We start from the raw sequence: 23,382 nt of genomic DNA on the forward strand, positions 1-23,382 counted from the left end.
AATGTGAAATTATTCACTTTAGTAGGAAGAATAGAAGAGCAGAATTTTTTTTTAAGAAGGAGAGACGAAGAAAGGCTGGTATTCAGAGGGATTTAGGTGTCCTTGCACACAAATCACAGAATGTTAACACACAGGTACAGCAAGCAATTAGGAAACCTCCTGCTGATTAGCACCTACCGCCCTCCCTCGGCTGATGAATCAGTCCTCCTCCATGTTGAACACCACTTGGAGGAAGCACTGAGGGTAGCAAGGGCACAGAATGTACTCTGGGTGGGGAACCTCAATGTCCATCACCAAGAGTGGCTCGGTAGCACCACTACTGACCGAGTTGGCCGAGTTCTAAAGGACATAGCTGCTAGACTGGGCCTGCGGCAGGTGGTGAGTGAACCAACACGAGGGAAAATCTTACTTGACCTCGTCCTCACCAATCTACCTGTCGCAAATGCATCTGTCCATGACAGTATTGGTAGGAGTGACCACCGCACAGTCCTCGTGGAGATGAAGTCCCGTCTTCACACTGAGGACACCATCCAACGTGTTGTGTGGCACTACCACTGTGCAAAATGGGACAGATTCAGAACAGATCTAGCAACTCAAAACTGGGCATCCATGAGGCGCTGTGGGCCATCAGCAGCAGCAGAATTGTATTCCAGCACAATCTGCAACCTCATGTCCTGGCATATTCCTCACTCTACCATTACCAACAAGCCAGGGGATCAACCCTGGTTCAATGAGGAGTGTAGAAGAGCATGCCAGGAACAGCACCAGGCGTACCTAAAAATAAGGTGTGAACCTACAACTCAGGACTACATGCATGCTAAACAGTGGAAGCAACATGCTACAGACAGGGCTAAACGATTCCACAACCAATGGATCAGATCAAAGCTCTGCAGTCCTGCCACATCCAGTCGTGAGTGGTGGTGGACAGTTAAACAACTAACGGGAGGAGGAGGCTCTGCAAACATCTCCATCCTCAATGATGGCGGAGTCCAGCACGTGAGTGCAAAAGACAAGGCTAAAGCATTTGCAACCATCTTCAGCCAGAAGTGCCGAGTGGATAGAATCATAGAAGTTTACAACATGGAAACAGGCCCTTCGGCCCAACATGTCCATGTCGCCCAGTTTATACCACTAAGCTAGTCCCAATTGCCTGCACTTGGCCCATATCCCTCTATACCCATCTTACCCATGCAACTGTCCAAATGCCTTTTGAAAGACAAAATTGTACCCGCCTCTACTACTGCCTCTGGCAGCTCGTTCCAGACACTCACCACCCTTTGAGTGAAAAAATTGCCCCTCTGGACCCTTTTGTATCTCTCCCCTCTCACCTTAAATCTATGCCCCCTCGTTATAGACTCCCCTACCTTTGGGAAAACATTTTGACTATCTACCTTATCTATGCCCCTCATTATTTTATAGACTTCTGTAAGATCACCCCTAAACCTCCTACTCTCCAGGGAAAAAAGTCTCAGTCTATCCAACCTCTCCCTTTTAGTCAAACCATCAAGTCCCGGTAGCATCCTAGTAAATCTTTTCTGCACTCTTTCTAGTTTAATAATATCCTTTCTATAATAGGGTGACCAGAACTGTACACAGTATTCCAAGTGTGGCCTTACTAATGTCTTGTGCAACTTCAACAAGACATCCTAACTCCTGTATTCAATGTTCTGACCAATGAAACCAACCATGCTGAATGCCTTTTTCACCACCCTATCCACCTGTGACTCCACTTTCAAGGAGCTATGAACCTGTACTCCTAGGTCTTTTTGTTCTATAGCTCTCCCCAACGCCCTACCATTAACGGAGTAGGTCCTGGCCCGATTCGATCTACCAAAATGCATCACCTCACATTTATCGAAATTAAACTCCATCTGCCATTCATCGGCCCACTGGCCCAATTTATCAAGATCCCGTTGCAATCCGAGATAACCTTCTTCACTGTCCACAATGATCCATCTCGGCCTCCTCCCGATATCCTCACCATCACAGAAGCCTGTCTTCAGCCAATTCGATTCACTCCACGTGATATCAAGAAACGGCTGAGTGCACTGAATACAGCAAAGGCTATGGGCCCCGACAACTTCCCGACTGTAGTACTGAAGACTTGTGCTCCAGAACTAGCTGCGCCTCTAGCCAAGCTGTTCCAGTACAGCTACAACACTGGCATCTACCCGACAATGTGGAAAATTGTCCAGGTATGTCCTGTCCACAAAAAGCAGGACAAATCCAATCCGGCCAATTACCGCCCCATCAGTCTCCTCTCAATCATCAGCAAAGTGATAGAAGGAGTCGTCGACAGTGCTATCAAGCTGCACTTACTCACCAATAACCTGCTCACCGATGTTCAGTTTGGGTTCCGCCAGGACCACTTGGCTCCAGACCTCATTACAGCCTTCGCCCAAACATGGACAAAAGAGCTGAATTCCAGAGGTGAGAGTGACTGCCCTTGACATCAAGGTAGCATTTGACCGAGTGTGGCACCAAGGAGCCCAAGTAAAATTGAAGTCAATGGGAATCAGGGGGAAAACTCTCCAGTGGCTGGAGTCATACCTAGCACAAAGGAAGATGGTAATGGTTGTTGGAAACCAATCATCTCAGCCCCAGGACATTGCTGCAGAAGTTCCTCCAGGCAGTGTCCGAGGCCCAACCATCTTCAGCTGCTTCATCGATGACCTTCCCTCCATCATAAGGTCAGAAATGGGGATGTTCGCAGATGATTGCACAGTGTTCAGTTCCATTCGCAACCCCTCAGATAATGAAGCAGTCCAAGCCCGCATCCAGCAAGACCTGGACAACATCCAGGCTTGGGCTCATAAGTGGGAAGTAACATTCGCACCAGACAAGTGCCAGGCAATGACCATCTCCAACAAGAGAGAGTCTAACCACCTCCCCCCTCCCCTTGACATTCAACGGCATTACCATCGCCGAATCCCCCATCATCAACATCCTGGGGGTCACAATTGACCAGAAACTTAACTGGGCCAGCCATATAAATACAGTGGCTACAAGAGCAGGTCAGAGGCTGGGTATTCTGCGGCGAGTGACTCACCTCCTGACTGCCCAAAGCCTTCCCACCATTGACAAGGCACAAGTCAGGAGTGTGATGGAATACTCTCCACTTGCCTGGATGAGGGCAGCTCCAACAACACTCAAGAAGCTCGACACCATCCAGGACAACGCAGCCCGCTTGATTGGCACCCCATCCACCACCCTAAACATTCACTACCTTCATCACCGGCGCACTGTGGCTGCAATGTGTACCATCCACAGGATGCACTACAGCAACTCACCAAGGCTTCTTTGACAGTACCTCCCAAACCCACGACCTCTACCACCCAGAAGGATAAGAGCAGCAGGTACATGCGAACAACACCACCTGCACGTTCCCCTCCAAGTCACACACCATCCTGACTTAGAAATATATCGCCGTTCCATCATCGTCGCTGGGTCAAAATCCTGGAACTCCCTTCCTAACAGCACTGTGGGATAACCGTCACCACACGGACTGCAGCGGTTCAAGGCGGCGGCTCACCAACACCTTCTCAAGGGCAATTAGGGATGAGCAATAAATGCCGGCCTCGCCAGCGACGACCACATCCCATGAACGAATAAAAAAAATGTTACTTGCCACTTATCAGCCCAAGCCTGGATGTTGTCCAGGTCTTGTTGCATGCGGGCACGGACTGCATCATTATCTGAGGGGTTGTGAATGGAACTGAACACTGTGCAATCATCAGCGAACATCCCCATTTCTGACCTTATGATGGAGGGAAGGTCATTGATGAAGCAGCTGAAGATCGTTCGGCCTAGGACACTGCCCTGAGAAACTCTTGCAGCAACGTCCTGGGGCTGAGATGATTGGCCTCCAACAACCACTACCATCTTCCTTTGTGCTTGCTATGACTCCAGCCACTGGAGAGTTTTCCCCGATTCCCAGTGACTTCAATTTTACTTGGGCTCCTTGGTGTCACACTCAGTCAAATGCTGCCTTGATGTCAAGGGCAGTTACTCTCACCTCACCTCTGGAATTCAGCTCTTTTTTCCATGTTTGGACGAAGGCTGTGGTGAGGTCTGGAGCCAAGTGGTCCTGGCGGAACCCAAACTGAGAGTCAGTGAGCAGGTTATTGGTGAGTAAGTGCTGCTTGATGGCAGGGGTCGTCAACAGTGCTGTCACTTTGCTGATGATTGAGAGAAGACTGATGGGGCGGTAATTGGCCGGATTGGATTTGTCCTGCTTTTTGTGGACAAGACATACCTGGGCAATTTTCCACATTGTCGGGTGGATGCCAGTCTTGTAGCTGTACTGGAACAGTTTGGCTGGAGGCGCGGCTAGTTCTGGAGCACAAGTCTTCAGTCCTACAGCGGGGATGTTGTCGGGGCCCATAGATTTTGTTGTATCCCGTGCACTCAGCCGTTTCTTGATATCACGTGGAACGAATCAAATTGGCTGAAGACTGGCTTCTGTGATGGTGGGGATATCGGGAGGAGGCCCAGAATAAAACTGGACGGACCACTGGGCACGGGACACGACAAAGGCAAACCAAGCCCAGTCGACCCCACAACCACCTCCCCGTGACATTCAATGGCATTACCATCGCCGAATCCCCCACCATCAACATCCTGGGGGTCACCATTAACAAGAAACTTAACTGGACCAGCCATATAAATACTGTGGCGACCTCCTGACTCCCCAAAGCCTTTCCACCATCTGCAAGGCACAAGTCGGGAGTGTGATGGAATACTCTCCACTTGCCTGGATGAGTGCAGCTCCAACAACACTCAAGAAGCTCAACACCATCCAGGACAAAGCATCCCGCTTGATTGGCACCCCATCCACCACCCTAAACATTCATTCCCTTCACCACCAGCGCACAGTAGCTGCAGTGTGTACCATCCACGGAATGCACTGCAGCAACTCGCCATGGCTTCTTTGACAGCACCTCCCAAGCCCGCAACCTCTACCACCTAGAAGGACAACGGCAGCAGGCACATGGGAACACCACCATCTGCACGTTCCCCTCCAAGTCACACACCATCCCGACTTGGAAATATATCGCCATTCCTTCATCGTCGCTGGGTCAAAATCCTGGAACTCCCTTCCTAACAGCACTGTGGGAGAACCTTCACCACATGGACTGCAGCAGTTCAAGAAGGTGGCTCACCACCACCTTCTCAAGGGCAATTAGGGATGGGCAATAAATGCTGGCCTCGCTGGCGACGCCCACATCCCATGAACGAATAAAAACAAATTCTTATTGTGACTTCTTGTAGCAAGATTTTACAACTGAGTGGCTTGCTCGGCCATTTCAGAGGGCGATTAAGAATCACCACATTGCTGTGGATCTGGAGTCACATTGGCCAGACCGGGTAAGGACGGCAGGTTTCTTTCCCCAAAGGACTTTAGGGAACCAGATGGGTTTTTACGACAATCCGGTCGTTTCATGGCCACCATTACTGATACTGGTTTTTTTTATTCCAGATTTTTATTTAATTAATTGAATTTAAATTCCCCAGCTGCCGTGGCAGGATTTGAACTCATGATTCTGGATTATTAATCCAGGCCTCTGGATTAATAGACCAGTAACATAACCACTATGTACCTGTAGGGTGGGAAAATGGAGTTGAGGTAGAAGATCAACCACGATCTTATTGAATGTCGGAGCAGGCTCAAGAGGCCTACTCCTGCTCCTATTTCTTATGTTCTTATGTTCTTTCCACCAGTGTTAGAATAATGAACCACAGCATTCTCAACAGATCAAGATGGTAAAAATTGAACTATAATAAGTGACAACTTCTTCTCCCATATGGATGGACTTGGCTTCCAGATCTGGGTCTCCCTCCAGTCTGACAAGGCTCAAGATCAGAAACTCATTTTACAATGGGTTAAACCAATCTAGCACCAATCTGGCTTCATACCTTAATACAACATACTCTCTACAATCTGTGAACTGTTGACTTTCCCCCCACCTCCTCCATTCCTATCTTGAAGGTGATGTCTCTTGCTGGTCACACTTCCAAGGACGCCAGCAGACTCATATACTCGTACCACATGCTCGTGGTCATTTCTCGCGTGAGCCTCATGAGTGTCTGCAAGCTAATATCAGACAGTGAAGGGTATCACACCCAAGCCCAATCCTGTCCTCGCCTGCCATTCATACATATGTACTTTCTTGCAAGATCACTAGATAGCAATCAAAAGCACGTACCTTGGTTGATTTTCTTCTGCTCCTTAGCTCAGAAGCGCTGCTCCAGCTGAAGTTAGCTGACCATACACAAAAAGGATCAATTCTGGGACCCTCCATTCTGCATAGCTTAGTACTTCAAAATGCAATGGCCACTGGACCATTTGGGAAATCAAATGGGTGTACTTCATTTTCAGAGGACTGTTCTGCGGATGAGACATTGGACCAAGGCCTTACCTGCCTGATCCAGTGGACATTAAAGATTCCAAGGCACTCAAAGAGCAGTAGGGAATTCTGCCAATGTCTTGGCCAACATTCCTCCCTCCACCACCAAAAAACAGATTAACTGGAAACCCATCTCATTGCTCTTTGTGGGACCTTGCTGTGCATAATATGGCTGCCATGTTTAGCCACAAAACAATTGTAACTGCACCAAGTATTTATTGTATTTGAAGCATATTTGGATGTTTTTGAGAAATGTACTAACAAGCTTTATAAATGCAAGCTTATTCTTTCTTCTTTGCCAAATCCTAATTGTTTATAGGGACATCTACTACTACTCTGGTACAGATCTTTCCAGCATCACTGCTCTTCAGTCACTCAATCTCTTTAAGAGCTCCGAAAATTAAACTGGAGAAACAATTTTCTAATCTGAAATGCAAGGTGTGCTCGGGGAAAAGACTTATGCCACAAGGAGTTCCAACACATTTAATGATGGTGCCCTCCATATTAATAGTCAAAATTTCATCTTATTCTAGTTCTGCTGTCCCAGATCCTCCCATCCAACTTCAATCACAGTGTTTTGCATAAGAATAGAAGCTTTTTCATTATCTAAACCCCACTGCTGGGACCACATGCACACCAAGGATCCAAGGCAAACACAAGGTCAAAGACTTCCTAAGATACACCCAAGATCCCAACAAACCATGGTCATCAATGAAGTATTTTTAAATTCCAGCCTTTAATTTTAGGATTCTCCCCTTATCATTGTTACCATCAAGCACCTTAAAATTTATACCCATTATCAAAGCTGAGTCAGACTGGAACATTCACTTCTCACCGTACAGGTCAGCTGCACGTCCAATCCCAAATCATCATTGTATAGATCAGTTCAGAGTATTGATCCAACCCCAACTTTTCACTGCACAAGTCAACGTCAAGTCAATCCTTACCTTATCACTGTGCAGTCAACACCACTGATCCCAAGACAGCTCCATACAAAATCAGCTCTAAGTCCTTTCCCACATTCAGAGGCACCTCAAGAAACTATCAACGACATGGTGTTTACATAGGAACACGAGTAGGCCCATCAGCCCCTCGATCTTGTTACGCCATTCTATTAGATTATGGCTAATGTGTACCTCAACTCCATTACTAACTCAGACTTCCACAGTGTTTCAGCAAGCATTGACAGTAGAGATGTAATATAAATGGGCCACGAGTTGGAGAGAACAATGGTTTCCAAACTTTTCTGGGCAGGACATTCCGTGATATCGCACAGATCTGAAGGTGGCAGGACAGGTAGATAAGGTGGTTAAAAAGGCATATGGGATACATTCCTTTATTAGCAGAGGCATAGAATATAAGAGCAGGGAGGTTATGCTAGAACTGTATAAAACATTGGTTAGGCCACAGCTTGAGTACTGCGTACTGTTCTGGTCACCACATTACAGGAAAGAAGTGATTGCACTGGAGAGGGTACAGAGGAGATGTCCGAGGATGTTGCCAGGGCTGGAGAATTTTAGCTATGAGAAAAGATTGGATAGGCTGGGGTTGTTTTCTTTGGAACAAAGGAGGCTGAGGGGAGATTTACTTAAGGTATATAAAATTATGGCGGGACTAGATACAGTGGATAGGGAGGACCTATTTCCCTTAGCAGAGGGGTCAGTGACCACGGAGCATAGATTTAAAGTAATTGGTAGAAAGACTGGCAGGGAGCGGAGGAGAAATTTTTTCACCCAGAGGGTAGTGGGGGTCTGGAACTCGCTGCCTGAAAGGGTGGTAGAAGTATAAACCCTCAACTCATTTAAAAAGTACTTGGACGTGCACTTGAAGTGCCGTAACCTATAGGGCTACAGGCCAAGTGCTGGAAAATGGGACACGATGGGCCAAATGGCCTCCTTCTGCACCGTAACTTTCTATGATTCTCTATGAAAACATAATAATCAGGGCAGGTCGCAAATAATAGAGGGTTAAAAGCTATGTGCACAAGACTGAGGGGTGGCAGCAGAAAGAAACAGTTTTTGTTTAATAATTGGAAATGGAATTTATATTTTTATTACACGCTTAGCGTATTTTATACTTTTAATGCAATTGAACCTCCTGGTAGATAATCAGGCAATTGGGACTAGCTTAGTGGTATAAACTGGGCGACATGGACATGTTGGGCCGAAGGGCCTGTTTCCATGTTGTAACTTCTATGATTCTATTGGGCCAAGTGCAGGCAATTGGGACTAGCTTAGTGGTATAAACTGGGCGACATGGACATGTTGGGCCGAAGGGCCTGTTTCCATGTTGTAACTTCTATGATTCTATTGGGCCAAGTGCAGGCAATTGGGACTAGCTTAGTGGTATAAACTGGGCGACATGGACATGTTGGGCCGAAGGGCCTGTTTCCATGTTGTAACTTCTATGATTCTATGATAATGGGAATTTGCAGTTAAGTGAGAGTGCCCAGATTTTGCTCTTTCACATACAGCAAGTTCGTTACAGCACAAGCACAATACAAGTAACAAACTGAACATAATCTTTCTTGAGGTCAACTGATCTCAAGATGGAGGAAATTGATGTTAGAAGTCTGGACAATTAGGCAACATCTCTGGTAAAGGTGGATTCCACAAAAACTGGCAAATAATTGGGGGAAAACAGATAACGGAGGCTCTGCAGCAGTCTGATTTAAATGAGTGAGACAGCAGGAATCAAGTGAGTGAACTCGACTACAAGAAATTAAAAATGCACCAATGTATCTATCCATGGGTCGACTGAGGGAGAGAATATTTGAGCACAATAGGAATTTGATCTTATTTGGTTGGAGAAGTGATTTTTGCTTTATGGAATTTTCCATCGCTAAATGCTATACTGTGCATTTCCACTACCACTGATGCAAATACTCTCCCAGAAACCATGCGCCTCTTTTTCTTAGCAAACAGGCCATGCTGTGGACTCCTTGTGGTAAAACACTTATTGTAATTCTCAGAGTTTAGCAATATTCCAAATATGGAACAAACACAAGACGATCACCCAGGATTTCACATGGGAATGTGTCACATCATCGGACAGCAAAAATCCTCTTAAATAATCTGATTCTGTGTACGAGATTTCAACCACGTCCATCATGCACTGCTTTAAGGTTTTGGACCAACTGTGGGGAATCTAACCAAAACCTCTGATCTGCACACAGAAACAAAGTGAGGAGGAGGCAGAATGCTGCAGTTTATAACACAGATGACATCAGTCTACTGCACTGCATCCTTGGAATGGTGAAATTCAAGAACTGGGCACCACAGGTAGAACTCATAGTTAGGGACGCTTTCAGAAAGCTAAATGAGGAGCCAAGACCTATTGTGCAGACACCATCAAGATTAAAAAAGAGTATGAGGAAGGGGATAATCAGAAAGTCATGATTAAGTGGTGCAAAAATCAAGTTTTAAAAGCCTTTGGATTGTAGGAGGAAGAACGGAAAGCTGAGGGAACATAGGAACATCGGAACAGGAGTAGGCCATTCAGCCCCTTGTGCCTGCTCCGCCATTTGATAACATCATGGCTGATCTGTGATCTAACTCCATATACCTGCCTTTGGCCCATATCCCTTAATACCTTTGGTTGACAAAAAGCTATCTATCTCAGATTTAAATTTAACAATTGAGCTAGTATCAACTGCCGTTGCAGAAGAGAGTTCCAAACTTCTACCGCCCTTCGTGTGTAGAAATGTTTTCTAATCACACTCCTGAAAGGTCTGGCTCTAATTTTTAGACTGTGCCCCCTACTCCGAAAATCCCCAACCAGCGGAAATAGTTTCTCTCTATCCACCCTATCTGTTCCCCTTGATATCTTATAAACTTCGATCAGATCACCCCTTAACCTTCTAAACTCCAGAGAATACAACCCCAATGTGTAATCTCTCCTCGTAACTTAACCCTTGAAGTCCGGGTATCATTCTAGTAAACCTATGCTGCGCTCCCTCCAAGGCCAATATGTCCTTCCGAAGGTGCGGTGCCCAGAACTGCTCACAGTACCCCAGGTATGGTCTAACCAGGGTTTTGTATAGCTGCAGCATAACTTCTGCCCCCTTGTACTCCAGTCCTCTAGATATAAAGGCCAGAATTCCATTTGCCTTCTTGATTATTTTCTGCACCTGTTCATGACACTTCAATGATCTATGTACCTGTACCCCTAGGTCCCTTTGGACATCCACTGTTTTTAACTTTTTACCATTTAGAAAGTACCCTGTTCTATCCTTTTTTGATCCAAAGTGGATGACCTCACATTTGTCTACATTGAATTCCATTTGCCACAGTTTTGCCCATTCACCTAATCTATCAATATCCCTTTGTAATTTTATGTTTTCATCTACACTGCTTACAATGCCACCAATCTTTGTGTCATCGGCAAACTTAGATATGAGACTTTCTATGCCTTCATCTAAGTCGTTAATAAATATTGTGAATAATTGAGGCCCCAAGACAGATCCCTGCGGGACTCCACTAGTCACATCCTGCCAATGTGAGTACCTACCCATTATCCCGACTCTCTGTCGCCTTTCGCTCAGCCAACTTCCAAACCAAGTCCGTACTTTTCCCTCGATTCCATGGGCTTCTATCTTAGCTAACAGTCTCTTATGTGGGACCTTATCAAATGCCTTCTGGAAGTCCATATAAATAACATCCCATGTCCACTACTTTAGTCACCTCTTCAAAAAATTCAATCAGGTTTGTCAGACACGACCTACCTTTCACAAATCCATGCTGGCTCTCTGATTAACTGAAAATTCTCGAGGTGTTCAGTCACCGTATCCTTAATTATAGACTCCAGTGGAGTAATAAGTTCCACAGTTTTGAAGGAAAAATGAGATACAGTAGAGATGATGATGATGAATCTTCATTTTAATCATAAGGAAGAACATTTTGGATGGGGAATATGCAGCTTAGGAGTAAACATAGAATTTACAGGACAGGTGATAATACAAATCAGAACCAGACTGAATATAGAAAGTACAGAGGAGAAGTGAAAAAGGAAATAAGAGGGGCAAAGAGAGTATGAGAATAGACTGGCGGCGAACATAAACAGAATCCAAAAGTCTTCTATAGGCGTATAAATAGTAAACAGGTAGTAAGAGGAGGGGTGGGGCCGATTAGGGACCAAAAAGGCTGAGGTACTAAATGAGTACTTTGCATCCGTCTTTACGAAGGAAGAAGATGCTGCCAAAGTCACAATAAAAGAGGAAGTAGTTGAGATACTGGATGGGCTAAAAATTTATAAAGAGGAGGTACTAGAAAGGCTGGGTGTATTTGAAGGATAAAAATGGCTGAGGTGCTGGCCATAATCTTCCAATCATCCGTAGGTACGGGGGTGGTGCCAGAGAACTGGAGAAATGCAAATGTTACACCCTTGTTCAAAAAAGGGTGTAAGGATAAACCCAGCAACTGCAGGCCAGTCAGTTTAACCTCGGTGGTGGAGAAGCTTTTAGAAACAATAATCAGGGACAAAATTAATAGTCACTTGGACAAGTGTGGATTAATAAAGGAAAGCCAGCACGGGATTTGTTAAAAGCAAATTGTGTTTAACTAACTTGATTGAGTTTTTTGATGCGGTAACAGAGAGGGTAGATGAGGGCAATGCGGTTAATGTTGTGTATATGGACTTTAAAAAGGCGTTTGATAAAGTGCCGCAAAATAGGCTTGGCAGCAAAGTGCCCATGGAATAAAAGGGGCAGTGGCAGCTTGGATACAAAATTGGCTCAATGACAGGAAACAGAAAGTAGTGGTGAACAGTTATTTTTCGAACTAGACAAAGGTGTACAGTGGTGTTCCCCAGGGTCGGTACAAGGACCACTGCTTTTTATGATATATATTAATGATTTGGACTTGGGTATACAGGGCACAATTTCAAAATTTGCAGATGACACAGAACTTGGAAGTGTAGTAAACAGTGAGGAGGATAGTAATTGACTTCAAAAGGACGTGGACAGGCTGGTGGAATGGGCGGACATGTGGCAGATGAAATTTAACGCACACAAGTGCGAAGTGATACATTTTGGCAGGAAGAATGAAGAGTCAATATAAACTCGAGGGCACAATTCCAATGGGGTGCAGGAACAGAGAGATCTGGGGGTACATGTGCACAAATCGTTGAAGGTGGCAGGACAGGTTGAGAAAGCAGTTAAAAAAGCAGATGGGATCCTGGGCTTTATAAATAGAGGCATAGAGCACAAAAGCAAGGAAGTCATGATGAACCTTTATAAAACACTAGTTCACCCACAACTGGAATATTGTGTCCAATTCTGGGCATCGCACTTTAGGAAGGATGTGAAGCCTTAGAGAGGGTGCAGAAAAGTTTTACTGGAATGGTTCCAGGGACGAGGGGCTCCAGTTACCTGGACAGACTGGAGAAGCTGGGGTTGTTCACCTGCGAACAGTGAAGGTTAAGAGATTTGATGGAAGTGTTCAACCTCATGAAAGGTTTAGATAAAGTAAATAAAGAGAAACTGTTCCCATTGGCGTAAGGGTCGAGAACCAGAGGACACAAATTTAAGGTGATTGGCAAAAGGACCCAAACCGACATGAGGGAAATCTTTTTTTACGCAGCGAGTAGTTATGATCTGGAATGCGCTGCCTGAAAGAGTGGTGGAAGCAGATTCAATCGTGGCTTTCAAAAAGGAATTGGAAAAATGCTTGAAGGGGAAAAATTTGCAGGGCTACGGGGAAAGAGCAGGGGAATGCGAATAACTGGATTCCTCTTACAAAGAGCCGGCACGGACTTGATGGGCCAAATGGCCTCCTTCTGTGCTGTAACCATTCTAGGACCGGGGGGGGGGGGCAGCATTTGGTCCTGCGCTAACTTTTCAACTGGAGCTGTCTACTCTAATCTCATCTCCCTGTCTATTTCCTGTTTCCTTTTATATTCTTTTTAAAACATTTAACCAATTACCTTTTAAATGATGTTATAGCCTCTGGCTCAATCGCCACTTGTCAAATGCTCTAATAACTATCTGGGAAAAAATTCTTCTGGCTTTTAAAAGTTCAGAAGAGTACCGATCGTAGCAGTATCAATTTTTTTTTGAAAAGTCTAACTCTGTAATCACACAAACACGCACAATGCTGGAAAGTAGCAGTCCTGTGCAGAAACACTACCAGGACCAATGGCAGATCACTGCCCTTTTGCCACTACATATTTCTGCCAACAGCCTCTCACAGTTGAACCTGACATTTCCTCTGTCACCTCACACTGGGCCGACAGAACTTACAGCAAGCCAAAACAGTCGTGATCACTTGCCAAATATCGTACTTTGTTTCCCTTATTTCCATGTAAACTGCACGCACTGTCTTGTTTTTTTTTTAATTCATTCATGGGATGTGGGCGTTGCTGGCAAGACCAGCATTTATTACCCATCCCCAATTATCCTTGAGAAGGTGGTGGTGAGCCGCCTTCTTGAACCGCTGCAGTCCGTATGGTGAAGGTTTTCCCACAGTGCTGTTAGGTAGGGAGTTCCAAGATTTTGACCCTAGAAATAAAGGCCAATATTCCGTTTGCCTTCCGGATTACCTGCTGCACCTGTATGCTGACTTTTTGTGTTTTATGTATACCCAGCCTCTGACCTGCTCTTGTAGCCACAGTATTTATTTGGCTGGTCCAGTTTAGTTCCTGGTCTATGGTGGCCCCCCAGGATATTGATAGTGGGGGATTCAGCAATGGTAAAGCTGCTGAATGTCAAGGGGAGGTGGTTAGACACTCTTGTTGGAGATGGTCATTGCCTGGCACGAATGTTACTTGCCACTTATCAACCCGAGCCTGGATGTTGTCCAGGTCTTCTGACCTTATGATGGAGGGAAGGTCATTGACGAAGCAGCTGAAGATGGTTGGACCACGGACATTGCCTTGAGGATCTCCTGCAGCTATGTCCTCGGGCTGAGATGATTGGCCTCCAACAATCATTACCATCTTCCTTTGCGCTAGGTATGATTCTAGCCACTGAAGAGTTTTCCCCCTGATTCCCATTGACTTCAATTTTACGAGGGCTCCTTGATGCCACACTTGGTCAAATGCTGCTTCAAGGGCAGTCACTCTCACCTCACCTCTGGAATTCAGCTCTTTTGTCCATGATTGGACCAAGGCTGTAATGAGGTCTGGAGCAGAGTGGTCCTGGCGGATCCAAACTGAGCATTGGTGAGCAGGTTATTGGTGAGAAGGTACAGCTTGATAGCACTGTCGACGACACCTTCCATCACTTTGCTGATGATTGAGAGTAGACTGATGGGGCGGTAATTGGCCGGATTGGATTTGTCCTGCTTTTTGTGGACAGGACATACCTGGGCAATTTTCCACATTGTCAGGTGGATGCCAGTGTTGTAGCTGTACTGGAACAGCTTGGCTAGAGGGCGGCTAGTTCTGGAGCACAATTCTTCAGCACTACAGCGGGGATGTTGTTGGGGCCCATAACCTTTGCTGTATCCAGTGCACTCAGCCGTTTCTTAATATCACATGGAATGAATTGAATTGGCTGAAGACTGGTTTCTGTGATGGTGGGGATCTCGGGAGGAGGCAGAGATGGATCATCCACTCGGCATTTCTGGCTAAAGATGGGTTGTTGCTACCAATGGCTTGGTAAAACATTACATAACCAATCTTTGCAAACCTTCAACAGTTTGCAAGACCCCTCGAGCTAACCCCACATTATTCAGCACCCTCTCATTGAACACAGCTGGGTAACAGAAAAAAAATCCAGCCAAGGACAGCTCTCCTGATCAGTGAAGACGTGTAGACATCAAGCCACAATCAGAGTACCTGGAGACACGCGCTGTTTAGGCTCACACATTAAGTGCGGACCCTTGGCATCCATGAAACCATTACCCTGCCAAACCACTGTGTTCAGGAGAAGAGACCTGGGGAAAAGAAAAATCACCACGCATATGCACCATGCAGCTACAGCTCAGAAGACATTGGGACTGATGCAACTAACCAACTGGAGTTTTGAGGATGTAACTGGTAGAACAGCTAAGGGAGAACCAGTGGATGTGGTGTATTTGGATTATCAGAAAGCCTTTGATAAAGTCCGACATAAGAGGTTAGTGTGCAAAATTAATGCACATGGGATTGGTGGTAATACACTGGCATGGACTGAAAATTGGTTAACAGACAGGAAACAGAGAGTAGGAATAAATGGGTCTTTTTCAGGGTGGCAAGCAGTGACTAGTGGGGTACCGCAGGGATCAGTGCTTGGGCCCCAGCTATTCACAATATACATCAATGATTTGGATGAGGGAACCAAATGTAATATTTCCAAGTTTGCTGATGACACAAAACTCGGTGGGATCGTGAGTTGTGAGGAGGATGCAAAGAGGCTTCAAGGCGATTTAGACAAGTTGAGTGAGTGGGCAAATACATGGCAGATGCAGTATAATGTGGATAAATGTGAAGTCATCCACTTTGGAAGGAAAAACAGAAAGGCAGAGTATTATTTAAATGGTGATAGATTGAGAAATGTTGATGTACAAAGGGACCCCCTGGGTGTTCTTGTACAGCAGTCGCTGAAAGCAAACATGCAGGTGCAGCAAGCAGTTAAGAAGGCAAATGGCATGTTGGCCTTCATTGCAAGAGGATTTAAGTACAGGAGCAAGGATGTCTTACTGCAGTTATACAGGGCCTTGGTGAGACCACACCTGGAGTATTGTGTGCAGTTTTGGTCTCCTTACCTAAGAAAGGACATCCTTGCCATAGAGGGAGTGCAGCGAAGGTTCACCAGACTGATTCCTGGGATGGCAGGACTGTCATATGAAGAGAGATTGGGTCGACTCGGCCTGTATTCACTCGAGTTTAGAAGAATGAGAAGGGATCTCATTGAAACATACAAATTTCTGACAGGGCTGGACAGGCTGGATGCAGGGAGGAAGCTTCCCCTGGCTGGGGGGGTCCAGAACAAGGGGTCACAGTGTCAGGATACGGGGTAGGACATTTCGGACTGAGATGAGGAGAAATTTCTTCACTCAGAGGGTGGTGAACCTGTGGAATTCTCTACCACAGAAGGCTGTGGAGGCCAAGTCACTGAATATATTTAAGAAGGAGCTAGACAGATTTCTGGACAAAGGGCATCAAAGGGTATTGAGATAGAGGATCAGCCATGATCATATTGAATGGCGGAGCAGGCTCGAAGGGCTGAATGGCCTACTCCTGCCCCTGTTTTCTATGTTTCTCACCTGGAGGTAAAACTGTCGAAAAATAAATTAATGTTGCTCTCGGAACAGCAAATATAAACTTACATGTTCACATAAATTACTCAACACCCAACCTCCACTGCTCCTGCCATTGTATCTCATCTTTGGTTTCAGGAAGTGGGCGCATTTTACCAGATTGCTGCAATTTGCATGAATTTAAGACCTCTGCACTACATTTTTATTCCTGCAACTGAACGCAGATTCCAGAGGTGAAAGATGGTGCTAAGTAACTAAAACAACCCAGTGGCCATAACAGTAGCTTTTTTAAAATATAACACAAGGCTAGCAGTTAGAATCACAGAATGGCCAGGCCATTTGGGCCAAACAAATCAGTGCCAGCATTTTTCTACACCTAATCTTAATCCCACATCCTATAGCCTTTAATATCCTACCCAGTCTAATCCCACTCTCCCGCTCACTCCCCATACCCTTTCATATCCTACCTAGTCTAATCCCACTCTCCCGCTCACTCCCCATACCCTTTCATATCCTACCCAGTCTAATCCCACTCTCCTACTCACTCCCCATACCCTTTCATATCCTACCTAGTCTAATCCCACTCTCCTGCTCACTCCCCATACCCTTTCATATCCTACCTAGTCTAACCCCACTCTCCTGCTCATGGCCCACACCTTTTAAAATTCCTTTTACAGGCAACTATCAAATTCCTTTTTGAAATAATACATGAACTCTGCCTCAACAATGGTTTGTGATAGAGAACTGCACATTCTAAAGAAAGTTTTTCTAGTCTCCCTTTTAATTTTTGATTATCTTAAATTTATGCACTGCCGTTACCATTTTGTTGACCAGTGGAAAGAAACTATCACTATTTACTTTATCAAAACATTACACAGAATTTACAGCAAAGATCCAGGCCAGTCAGCCCATGTTTATGCTCGACACGAGCCTCCTCCCTCCCGACTTCATCTCACCCTATCAACATATCCTTCTATTCCTTTCTCCCTCATGTGATTATGCAGCTTCCTCTTAAATGCATCCATGCTTGTTGCCTCAACTACTCCTTGTGGTAGCAAGTTCCACATTCTAACCTCTCTCTCTGGGTAAAGAAGTTTCTCCTGAATTTCCGATTGGATTTATTAGTGACTATCTTATATTTATGGCCCCTAGTTCTATTGGGAAGACCAAAGCCATTGTCTTCAGTCCCCACCACAAACTCCATTCCCTAGCCACTGCCATCCCTCTCCCTGGACACTGAGGCTGAACCAGACCATTCGCAACCTTGGCGTCCTATTTGGCCCTGAGATGAGCTTCCGACCACATATCCCCTCCATCACCAAAGCCGCCTACTTCCACCTCCATAAAATCATGCATCTCCGCCCGTCTCAGCTCATCTGCTGCTGAAACCCACACCCATGCCTTTGTTACCTCCAGACTTGACTACTCCAATGCTCTCCTGTCCAGCCTCCCATCTTCCACCCTCCATAAACTTGAGTTCGTCCAAAACTCTGCTGTCCGTATCCTAACTCACACCAAGTCCCACTCACCCATCACTCCTGTGCTCGCTGACCTACATTGGCTCTCAGTCCGGGAACACCTCGATTTTAAAATTCTCATCCTTGTTGTCAAATCCCTCCTTGGCCTCGCCCCCTCCCTATCTCTGTAATCTCCTCCAGCCCTACAACCCTCCGAGATCTCTGCGTTCCTCCAATTCTCATTGCTCCACCAATGGCGACCGTGCCTTCAGCTGCCTAGGCCCTAAGCTCTGGAATTCCCTCCCTAAACCTCTCCGCCTCACTCTCCTCCTTTAAGACGCTCCTTAAAACCTACCTCTTTGACCAAGCTTTTAAAACCTGTCCGAATACCTCCTTACGCGCCTCAGTGTCAAATTTTGTTTGAAAAATCGCTCCTATTAAGCGCCTTGGGATGTTTTACTACGTTAAAAGTGCTATATAAATGCAAGTTGTTGTGGTAGGGCTGGAGGAGATTACAGAGATAGGGAGGGATGAGGCCATGGAGGGATTTCAAAACAAGGATGAGAATTTTAAAATCATACTCCATGACCCTACTAATATAACCCAAAATGCTACTGGCCTATTTTAAGACTTTAATCACACTTTCGAGGACTTACACATTTGTTTTCTGAAATGTCCCTATTCCTCCATACCTTTCATGGCTTTCCACTGTGTTAATTCCTTGTGTTTTCTCCCAAAATGTATTAATTTACAATACTCTGCATTAAACTGTATCTGCCACTTGTCTGTCCATTCCACTAATCCGCTAATGTCATCCGGATACCTTTTCTCGTTCCATGTTTTCTTAGGTTTTAACTTCTCGCTGTGTTCGGTTTATGTCAATCTGCGTCATTTATAACTCTACTGTCAACAAGCTAGCCCACGAATCAATGATTACGGAATTGGGAAATGGAAAGCATACTGTCCGATTCTCTGCCATCCCCAGACTAAGTGTCCCACTATTAGCGAGATGATCATTCTGCAGCCACCCAAGAAACTTCAAACTCACCTTCAAGCACAATTGACAGGCAGATTGGAGTGACAGTCATGGGACTTGGACCAACAACCAATGATCTGGATGGGAGACAGGGCTCGAAGTTAACGCATAAAGAACCACTGGCAGACAACAATGACCCGATGCAATAATATGAATAGTGCCCTTTCGTAACTCATGCACACCAATATTGATTGGAAACAGTCTGCTTAAAAAATAAAGCCCACACAAGAAAGCTCCTGTTGGTGGGCACTGGAATGGAATGCATTTACTGGTCAAGCAAACCAGTGTTCATTGCAAGCTCCGAATTACTGGAACACCCACACACTCTGGTACAACTGTTACAATGCCACATTAGAATTAATGTTGGGTTCATACACGTTCCTAGATACAGTTCTCCAGAACTGGGTCCTATTTAAATAAATTGTTTGATATAATCACAGTGCTGCCTACCACAGTGCAGTATTTGAACAGCGAAGTAACTGATAATGCAGCAGAGCTGTCAATTCAATAAGGTCTCCATTCAGACTGCGACAGTGTCACACAGCACCACATTCTGCTCACTGCACATTTTACTTTACTTTTTATGCTATGTCCAGTCCTGATCATGCTCCCTAACAAGAGATGGTGCACACCATGCAGCCAATTTCAAGGCTTTTTTTATGCTGTGTAGCAAAATTGTTTGATTCTTCAAAAATAAAAAAGGGATATAAATTTGCCGTCAATCTGCAACCCAAACAAACTAAGTCCCTGAAATAACATCCGACAAGATCAAACTCATCTCTTCACTTCGAGTAAAGAACAGGTAACAGGTACTTATTATAACTTTAAAAAAAACACCAAACTGACTGGGTACAGAATGAATGCAAGATTAAACTGTTTATCTGTAACAGCAAAGATATTATCCTTCTTTATTCCATTAAACATTATAACCAAAAAAAAACAATCCAACAGACACAAAGGGGTACTGCAATAATCTCTGGTACCCAGCATCTCATCCCCCTAAATCTGTACATTTTATGGCAAAGCATACCTTAACTGCTAATAAAATATACCCTAATATTTACAGACAAGGTAGTCAGTAACTGTTCTGGTGAAAGGTTATCGACCTGAAACATTAACTCTGTTTCTCTCTCCACAGATGCTGTCTGACCTGCTGAGTGTTTCCAGCATTTTCTGTTTTTAATTTAGTAACTGTCCCATCTCCACTTCATTTCAGTAAGTCCATATATTGAAGAGATGCAATACATAAATGAATATAGAGTCGAGTCTTTGTAAAGTACTGTCAACAAGGTCACTGACAGCATCAAAAATAAACCATCTCCGATGATAACCAAAATCCTTTGATGAAGTTGATCTCTATTCTTCACAATGCAATTTATACAATCTCAAATGTGAGATTAAAGATACAAAATGAAGTAATTAGATTTGTTCCCTGCAAGTCAAAGCTACTCTTTAATCTCACAGACTACCTGTAAACAGAGTGGAATTGATATCAACCTAATCCCCTGGATTCAATTCTAATAAGCACAATATATATCTATAATAAATATTACCCATTGTGTTCTTCGCCTTCAATTCACGTTTGTCCCCAATATTAACCGGCACCATATTTACCACAATAGAGGCAGGTTTTGAAATAACCTGGCTCTTTTATTTAAACACTCAGAATCTGTTTGAACGGACATGATCAGATCAAGTTCCCCGTTTACAATCACCATAGCAAATATTTGAAGTAATGCAGCCAATAGAAATTTTTAGGGGGATTTTTCAATACAGATCAATACAATATTTACAAAAGGTAGGTTCATTCCCAATATAGTCGGGATTTACATTTACATGGATCACATATCGTCAATAAACACATTTCAGTCGATATTAGTGCAGCTATCTACTGTCATATCGATTCGATACTTGCAATAATCAGATGATGATCGGTCCTGGTGCATCCAGTGATCAGTGTGATAGCCATCTGATATTTTGAACAATCGGGAAACTACAATCGGTGCTGGTGCGGCCAGGGATCAGTGTGGTATCGATTTGATATTTGCATCAATCGCGTTCCTACCTTCGATGCTGATGACATGCTCCCGGATCTGGTTCTGCAGCCCCATGTCCTCGATCCTCTCGATTAAATCGTAAATCGCGTAGATGTTGGGGTGGACACTCTCGAAGCGCTGGATCTCGGCTCGGATGGCCGCCGAGTTGGACAGCACCAGCTGCTGCGCCTGAGCCGGGGAGGTGGCGGTGGCCGAGCTGGAGCCCGAATGAGACAGCACGGGCATGGAGCCCGAGCCCGAGCCGCAGCCCAGACCCAAACCCCCGCCGGGGGGTCCCAGCACCGACACCGACACCGAGCCGCCCGAACCCCCCGAGCCAGAGCCCGGGGAGCCGGCGTGGAGAGACGGCTGAGACTGGAAATTCATCGCCAGGAGACTGGGGGTGGGGGTGGAGGGGGGGGGAGGTCAGGGGGTTGGAGGGGGGGGGGGGGGGGAGGTCAGGGGTCAGGGGTCGGGGGTCAGGCACAGCTCGAGCCCGGGACCCTCCTCACAGCCGGCGCCGATGACAAAAGGAGAGTCCGTTACCTCAGAGCGAAAACAAACCAAAAGGGCCGCTGCGAGCCTGCTGCCGGAGCCCGGCGCTGCCCCGCTCCATCTCCCGCCCTCTCTCTCTCTCTATGATTATTATTATTATTATTATTTCCTCCCCGGTTTCTCTGATTTATTTTATATAAAATCTCCACACACCGCGCGAGCCGCTCGCTCTCGCTCGCACACTCTCCGCCGGCAGCGCGCGCAACTCACGCACGCGTCACCGCGCCGAGAGCCAGGCCCCGCCCCCCCACGCCCGCCAGGCCCCGCCCCCCCACGGGCCGCCTGGCCCCGCCCCCCCCCCGCCCCCCCCCCCGCCCCGGGCCCGGCTCGAACCACGTGCTCCATGTGTGGCACCAGCTCCATTCATTCACAACATGGCCAGGGGACAGGGTTCATTCCAGGGTCTGCAGCGCTCAAAGATTCACCTCCTGTCAGCAAATCGGGAGAAAAAAAAATCATAGGGCCATAAAAAAGTGTCTTTTTTTTAAATTTCTTTGAACATCGAGTTACATTGAAACCACAGCAGAAAAACACGCCATTCGGCCCAACAGGCCTATACGAACATAAATAGGAGCAGGAGGAGGCCAATCGGCCCCTCGAGCCTGCTCCGCCATTCAATAAGATCATGGCTGATCTGATCCTAACCTCAAATCTAAATTCATGTCCAATTTCCTGCCCGCTGCCCGTAACCCCTAATTCCCTTTACTTCTCGGAAACTGTCTATTTCTGTTTTAAATTTATTTAATGATGTAGCTTCCACAGCTTCCTGGGGCAGCAAATTCCACAGACCTACTACCCTCTGAGTGAAGAAGTTTCTCCTCATCTCAGTTTTGAAAGAGCAGCCCCTTATTCTAAGATTATGCCCCCTAGTTCTAGTTTCACCCATCCTTGGGAACATCCTCACCGCATCCACCCGATCAAGCCCCTTCACAATCTTATATGTTTCAATAAGATCGCCTCTCATTGTTCTGAACTCCAATGAGTAGAGTCCCAATCTACTCAACCTCTCCTCATAAGTCCACCCTCTCATCCCCGGGATTAACCGAGTGAACCTTCTTTGTACTGCCTCGAGAGCAAGTATGTCTTTTCTTAAGTATGGACACCAAAACTGTATGCAGTATTCCAGGTGCGGTCTCACCAATACCTTATATAACTGCAGCAATACCTCCCTGTTTTTATATTCTATCCCCCTAGCAATAAACGCCAACATTCCGTTGGCCTTCTTGATCACCTGCTGCACCTGCATACTAACCTTTGGATTTTCTTGCACTCGGACCCCCAGATCCCTTTGTACTGCAGTACTTTCCAATTTCTCGCCATTAAGATAATAACTTGTTCTCTGATTTTTCCTGCCAAAGTGCATAACCTTACATTTTCCAATATTGTATTGCATCTGCCAAATCTCCGCCCACTCACCCAGCCTGTCTATATCCCCTTGTAGGTTTTTTATGTCCTCTTCACTCTCGACTTTCCCTCCCATCTTTGTATCATCTGCAAACTTTGATATGTTACACTCAGTCCCCTCCTCCAAATCGTTAATATAGATTGTAAAGAGTTGGGGACCCAGCACCGACCCCTGCGGAACACCACTGGCTACTGGTTGCCAGTCCGAGAATGAACCATTTATCCCAACTCTCTGCTTCCTGTTAGATAACCAATCCTCCACCCATGCCAGAATATTACCCCCAATCCAGTGATTCTTTATCTTGAGCA

The 23,382-nt window shown here is 45.6% G+C and overlaps 1 protein-coding gene across 1 annotated transcript in view; it reads right to left on the minus strand.

The window, feature by feature from the left end:
• LOC137309207 (arf-GAP with GTPase, ANK repeat and PH domain-containing protein 3-like) overlaps window positions 1-21,844 on the minus strand; it is an 862,346-nt gene extending 840,502 nt beyond the window's left edge. Inside the window, exon 1 of the mRNA XM_067977476.1 lies at window positions 21,144-21,844. Within this exon, the coding sequence (XP_067833577.1) occupies window positions 21,144-21,501 (358 nt within the window). The 5' untranslated portion in view covers window positions 21,502-21,844. The remainder of the gene's footprint in view (window positions 1-21,143) is intronic.
• Window positions 21,845-23,382: the final 1,538 nt, after the last annotated feature.

The sequence above is a fragment of the Heptranchias perlo genome, chromosome 3 (assembly GCF_035084215.1).
Source record: "Heptranchias perlo isolate sHepPer1 chromosome 3, sHepPer1.hap1, whole genome shotgun sequence".
Lineage (NCBI taxonomy): Eukaryota > Metazoa > Chordata > Chondrichthyes > Hexanchiformes > Hexanchidae > Heptranchias > Heptranchias perlo.